This window comes from Triticum urartu, unplaced genomic scaffold (genome assembly GCF_003073215.2).
Source record: "Triticum urartu cultivar G1812 unplaced genomic scaffold, Tu2.1 TuUngrouped_contig_4251, whole genome shotgun sequence".
In the NCBI taxonomy this organism is placed as follows: Eukaryota; Viridiplantae; Streptophyta; class Magnoliopsida; order Poales; family Poaceae; genus Triticum; species Triticum urartu.
Window position 1 is genome coordinate 1,445 of NW_024114824.1, and position 6,879 is coordinate 8,323.

At 44.5% G+C, this 6,879-nt stretch overlaps 1 protein-coding gene across 1 annotated transcript; it reads right to left on the reverse strand.

The window, feature by feature from the left end:
* Positions 1-684: 684 nt before the first annotated feature.
* On the reverse strand, positions 685-6,852 carry LOC125527563 (the record flags this gene model as incomplete). The annotated part of the gene is given in 3 exon segments (XM_048692080.1): positions 685-3,161; positions 3,755-5,910; positions 6,571-6,852. Coding segments are annotated over 2 exon segments (4,191 nt in total). The 3' UTR covers positions 685-1,095.
* Positions 6,853-6,879: the final 27 nt, after the last annotated feature.

A 6,879-nucleotide genomic window follows, 5' to 3' on the forward strand; every position in this document is an offset into this window, starting at 1 on the left:
TTCCTCCATATATACAGCCCTTAGGGCGTCGTTTAGACTTTGGGTTTTGTTTAGATTAAAAGTTCGCCATAGCTGCAACTTCTCATACTTCGTTTGTGTCCAACGACCAGACCAAGACGTCACAGAACCCCACCTTGATCAATAAAGCTTTCATCTTATATTCGCAATATCCAGATTGCAATCTCAGTTTCTTGCTTGTTCTTCGTTTGCTCGCAGGAAACAGACCCTCGTGGTCAGGTTGATTGTGCTCCGGCGTGGTCAATAACCCTCGGAAGTTGGTTTAGCGATTGCTAAGGCGTGACGTCTCGCACGTTCGTAGTCGGATCGTCAAGGTCGACTCCCACAGAAAACGATAGCCACCATCTCATCGAAAGATCGGGACCCTTGCCTATATCAGTCTGGTAGCAGGGTTTAGCAAAGGTTATACTAGTTCTCTTCATGAGGTAAAGAAGAATTTTGCAGGCAAAATAAGCAGACTGGATGCTACTCCCTCTGTTCTAAATATAAGTCTTTAGATTTCAATGCGGACTACATACGGATGTATATAAACGTACTTTAGAGTGTAAACTCACTAATTTTAGGACTACATACTTATATTTAGGAACGGAAGGAGTATAAATCTGACAGGCATGTTTCTATTCACACCTGCAGTTCCGAAAGTACCAGTCCAAGTGGAAAAAAATAGATTGTAAGCATGCACTCAGCCTTGTGTACTCCCTCTATTTCCAACTGCACAAGCTCTCTTACATCAACCAAACCATCTCACCTCCATCAAGTAGCGAAAGATAATCTACATTACATGATAGAATCCACTGTTCTCTCTCCCTGTCACCACACCACACTGCCCGAGCTAACAAATTACAGACAGCGGAGGGAGAGAATGCAAGGGCAAAAATAGAATCAAATTGAATACAAACGGTCAAAACCTCAAACGGAGAAGGAAAAAAAATACCATCCACAAAAATCTAGAGCAAAACTTCATATTTCCAGTGTTGGAAACTATATGAACCCAAGTACCGTGGAGTGCTTTCATAAGGGAACCAAGAATAAGGTTCTTCAACTTGCATTCCCTTTTACCAATCGTACGATAGTAATTCAGTGTTGTTCACTTGCGTCTCTTCCGTCGCGATCATCCTCGGGCTCCATTGCCTTTACAGTACTTTTCTCATGGCCATCAGACAGCTTCTTGAACACTGTATTCATGTCATCGATGGTCTTCGCCTCGATACAACTCATGTTGCTTTCAGGCTCCCTATCATCTCCGGCCAAATGCAGACTTTCAACATGTGCTCCTTCTGGAAGACTGTCGTGTCTCGGGCGCTCGACAGCCTCTGCATATCCAACTTTATCTTCGTTTTGTTCAAAATAATTGTTCACATCAACACTAGAGTGTTCCTTTGGAACAGCAGAAATGTCCTCCACTGATTTTGCATCAATGACATGCAACTGTCCAGATCCCTCCAAAGGCTCTGAGTCGATATCAACGCCTGAGATAAGTGCGGTTTCAGCGTCAAGGATGGGCCCATCAACCCCACCAGCACTTGCTTGTTTAAAGGCCATCTCTATGTCCTCCAGGGACTTGGCATCAACAGCCATCATCTCAGCATCAGTTTTAGCTGTCCCAAGCTCATTTTTAGTAACTTCCAGTTCAGTTGCTCCAACTGCTAAGTATGCTTCTGACAGAGTATTGACTGAAGGTGTTTCTGTGACTTCTGGCTCGTGGCATGGTAGGTGTTTCTGTAGACTTTCAACATGTGTTCCTTCTGGAAGACTGTCGTGTTTCGCGCATTCTGCAACCTCTCCACATCCAACTTCATCTTCGCTTTGTTCGAAGCAATTGCTCACATTAACATTAGAGTGTTCCTTCAAAGCAGCAGAAATGTCTTCAACAGATTTTGCATCAATCACATGCAGTTCTTCAGAACCCTCTAAAGGCTCCAAGTCAATATCAACGCCTGAGATGTGTGCGGTTTCAGCCTCATCAACACCACCACCACTCGCTTGTTTAAAGGCCATCTCTATGTCCTCCAGGGACTTGGCATCAACAGCCATCATCTCAGCATCAGTTTTAGCTGTCCCGGGCTCATTTTTAGTAACTTCCAGTTCAGTTGTTCCAACCACTAAGTATGCTTCAGATGGTGTATTGACTGAAGGCATTTCTGTGACTTCTGGTTCGTCGCATGGTAGATTCAAGTCTCTGTTCATTGCTTCAAGAATCCTTCGCCGTGGATTGTAGACAGTTTGCTCAGGATCATCATGAGATGACCCTAATGACCAACTGAATTCAGGATCAGTGCCGCTTAGATAATCAACCAATGGGGACAGACCGCCAGAGTGTAATGCACAGGCATCTGATGTGGCAGTGTCACCAGAAGTCTTAGGGCTAATCAAGGAGTCTTCTGCAACACCATCAGCAGGGTTGTAAGTACGGGAGCTAAGATCAGGCACCTGCTGATCCAGTCTCACCGGTTCTACCCGGAAGTCTCCCACCGCATCCAGTTCCGACAGGAAACTTTCATCAATACCGTTATCCTCTAAAGGCTCAGGATAGATTCTATCAGCATCATCATCATCAGAATCAAGTAGATAATCAGAAGTCATTTCTTCATTCATATCAACCATATCCACCCTGTCAGGTTCAGAAGCCACCGAAAAAAATGGGTTTGAGACATCTTTAGGTTCAATCGATGGAGATTGGTTGGAACCACTCGCACCAGGAGGACACAAGGAAGCAACCACAGAACTTGGGCTTACTTCCGATGCAACATCAAAGTGCTCTTCAATTACATGCAAGTCAGTCATGGCAGTACCAGAACCAGTAAACGCTCCAGTTTCATGCTTTTCTTCCATGTTGAAGTTCTCGAGAACCCTCTCCTCAGGGATAGGGTGAAGGTCCATAGATATTGCTGGTAATGTTTCCTTTTCAAAATCAGTTAGCAAGTCCATAGGCCCATGAATAAGGTTTTGTAATGGGATTTCATTGTTTGGACAGGACATGGAATCAACATTTCCATCTTCCTCGGCAATACTGGTGGCACCAAGACCAAGGTCCCTTGATCTCAATTCATGATCTTCAGCTGGCCTAGGAGAAGAAAGCCATTCTGAGACTTCAGCTGTTATGTTTGGTGCTATAGAAGACTTGGCACCCAGGACGCTTTCACCTGGACAAGAGTACATCCATTATATAATAAGAAGACAATACGACCGAAAAAGAGAGAAAAGCTAGAAATTCCCATCCACCCGTTAATTTGGTGGACCTATTTTATTAGTGGACTACGACCGACAAACCTTCACAGCGGTACTTCAGATTACAGCCGATAGATCATCATGAATGTAACTAAACAGAACTGAACCGGTAAATCTTCATCACCGCGCCTAAATAGTTCACAACCAATGGACCATCACAACTATACTTAAACAGATCGCAACCATGGTCATCTTAGACATGTATTAGAATTATTATGCTATTTACAATAATAACACCAAAATGGTTGGCGGGCTGTTTGATCCAAAATTAAACAATGGGGTGGAATCGACTACGGCCGTTCATGATCAATTTAGACACGATTTTGGAGAATACCCATTAGTCGTGATACTATATTTAGTACACTTACAAAAATACATCAGTTGGATATATATCGACGCTGATCCGTTCAGGTAAGGATGTTGAGCGGGAAATAGTGCTAGTTGTTCAAATAAAACTATCGTGCGCGGGGTATTCATTCATTTAAGTTGTCAGATGTCAGTTGCTTACCATCCCCATCATCCCAGCTAAGCAAGTCACCAACTGGATGAAGTGGCACCGTAGAATTCCCATCTGACTTGAGCATGTAATTGTCATCATGACCCTTCCCTTTTGTTGAGACAAGATTTGCCTCTCTTTCTTCGGATCTTTCGAAGACAAAATGATGTAGAGCAATCTCACGCTCATCAATGTCACTGTTGTCTAGTTCAACATCCACGGAGTTGATACCATCTGAACATTCACTGCCAGCATCTGCAAGGTCACTGTCCTGTCTCAGGAGAGCTGGTGACTCATGCTCCCTGTGCACATCCTTTTCATCGAGGTCCTTGTGTTCCTCCTGATCGGCAACCGAAGAAGCCATATCAGATTCAGTAACAGAACTCAATTTGGACTCACTCTTGTCACTGAACTGCCTTTGAAAAGTACTTGTGCTCCCTTCTACTGTCTCAGGGACAAAATATGGCCTCAATCTAGACAAACGTCTCTCCTGCGTAGCATCTGTAGTTCCAAAGTTGAAGCTCTCGTGCCTTCTAAATATTTCACGATGAGAAGTTTGTGGTGATTCCCCAGGGCTTAAATTATCATGTGCAGAAACGCCACTTTCACTGGAATGCTCAAGAAAATCAAATGGGTTCTTTCTTGCATGCAGGATTGAAGGAGCTGAGCCAGGAATTGCCGCTTCGTCAGAATCATATGGAAGGTCAAACGGGTTCCTCCTTGTTACTGAGATGTGTGATACTTGTGCACCAAAGCGTGATAAGTCATCTCCGCTTTTCCCATTGGCATCCGTTAGGTTACTGTCAATGTCAAATATTATATTCTTCCTGGATCTTCGCCTAACCATCAAAATCTCCAATCTACGGTTTCTTTCCATCTCAGAGTATCCAAGATCCATCAGATTCTTTGCATCATCTGCTGTCCAAATAAATGCAGCTTCCTGACCTTCATCTTTCTTGTTCTCCTCACCACCATCTTTAGTATCATTGTTGCCATCATCATCATCATCATTACTATCATCATCTATTTCATGATCCTGCGAGGAGACATGTGAATCACTGTCTGAATCATCATTGGGAATGGGATCAGGACGAGTGAAATCAGCACCCAGAAGAGGGTCGATTTCATCAAGAACTGGTGCAATGTCAGTCATGGATGCATCAGGTGAAGAACTCTCAGCCCCATCAGAGTCAAAACCAGATGAACCATCCTGACTGCCAACTGATGCCCATGGTGAACCAAGAGAGGAATCAAGGAGATTTTCCTCAACGGCCTTGCTAGTATTAACCTTAAGCACATCAAGCTTTTTATTCTGCCGCACAGAAACTGCATAAGTTGGTCTGCTAGTTCCACCTGTCCCATCAGTCAGCTTCTCTTCAGAGAAATCACTCACTTTGCTAGCTGCTAGATTCAGATTCTCCTGCATTTCAGCATGCTTATTAAAATTCTCACTGGATGAGAACATGTCCAAGGGTGCATTCTTCTCATTCAGACCTTCAAATAAGCTAGCGTTCCTATCAGCCATATCTGTCACAAAAAATGAATCTGCGAATTGCATTCCCTGGTTAAAGTTTAAGCCCTCCCTAACCCCAGCCTCTCCACGGAAATTGACCATGGAAGGAAATGGAGTTAATGTTTTAGGTTTGTCGCCATGTTCAAACTTCTCATCTTCTTCATCAACTCTTCTCAGAAGAGGAACCTCATCATCAAGCTGAGTAGACCTCTCTCTGACAGAACCTGTCCGCTTTGTTTCCCTTTCTTTGAAGTTTTCTGTAGTATTCCTAAAACTAGGCACCGAAATTCTCTGATCTGACCCAAACTGAACATCCCTTGAAGAATTCTCCATCTTAAAAGCTGGAATCTCTGGAGTAGTCTTGGTATCCTCATCATTAGCTTCAGGTAGGTTCGTGTCTCCATAACTCAGTAGGATTCCCAGAAGAAGAGTGGTACATATAATTACAGGTGAAGAGGAAAGAAGGAACGCAAAGAATCCCGGGGCAGATCTGTACAATAAGTAGAGCAAAACACCGAAACTGAACAGGACTGGATGTTCAGAGACACATCTGTAGCTTGTTCTAATGGAGGACCTCAGAACTTTCTTGATACACAGACCAACTTGTTTTGTCTCAAGAGCCATGGCATGTACCCTCTCAGTCTCCAGCACAAACCTAGCATTGCAAAAAATACAGAAAATATTCAGTTGGTTCATCTAGTAAAACATAGAATTTTGTATCACTTGGTGCATATAAAATTATTTCCAAAAAAAATCTGTTATGCTAACTTAACAAATCAACGCAAGTTATGGTTTGTTCCTAATTTTTAAGAGAGCCGAGCTAATCCGAATAACCACAGTTCAGTAGACCAACTGCACCAATTTTTGCAATTGAGCCAAATACAAGATCGTTAGATCCATAGGAGAACTAGCTAGTAAAATTAGATCGGGAGTACCCTAGCGCAAACATAAGGCGAGCTAATAAGCAACTCTTATTAAGAAATTGCCCAGCAATTGGCAATTCACAAATCAATTTCCTCAACAACAAAGAAAAGGCAAGCCCGTTACCAGGCAGATCATCGCTGGTGGGACACTATCTAGCATCAAAAGAGCTTCAGATGCGAAATCGATAAGCTAAACCCCGACTAGAGAAGGTGAATCATAGCACGAACAATGGAAACGTCATCACCTTTACTGCTTATCGAGCACAGATCTTCCCCACGGAGAACTCAATCCCCGGCCACAACGAACACTAGACAGAGAATCAAGACACGAGCGTAAGCGATCCCGTCGGTCAGGGACCCCCAGGGCTCGCTATCTATGAGCAACAGCATACCTCCGAGGAAGCTCTGGCGGGCGGGCTGGCGGCTACCACGAGGGCCGGGCGGGGAAAGCTCCAAGAAGCGGAAGGAACAAAACAGCCGGAGCTGAACTCCTGTGCTGTGCTGGAACCCAGCGACCCGGCCAAAAGGAGGAAGCCAATAGCAAGAAGCGATCGGCCGAGCGCCGGGGTCAAATCACAACGGCGTCAGCGCAGAAATGCAGTGCCGGGCGCCTTCGTCTCCCCGCGGTGGGGCAGCAGCTGATAGAAGTGCGGGTCGGGAGCTTGGACCGCCGCCTTCGGCGGCGGACGTGCGGTGGCGGG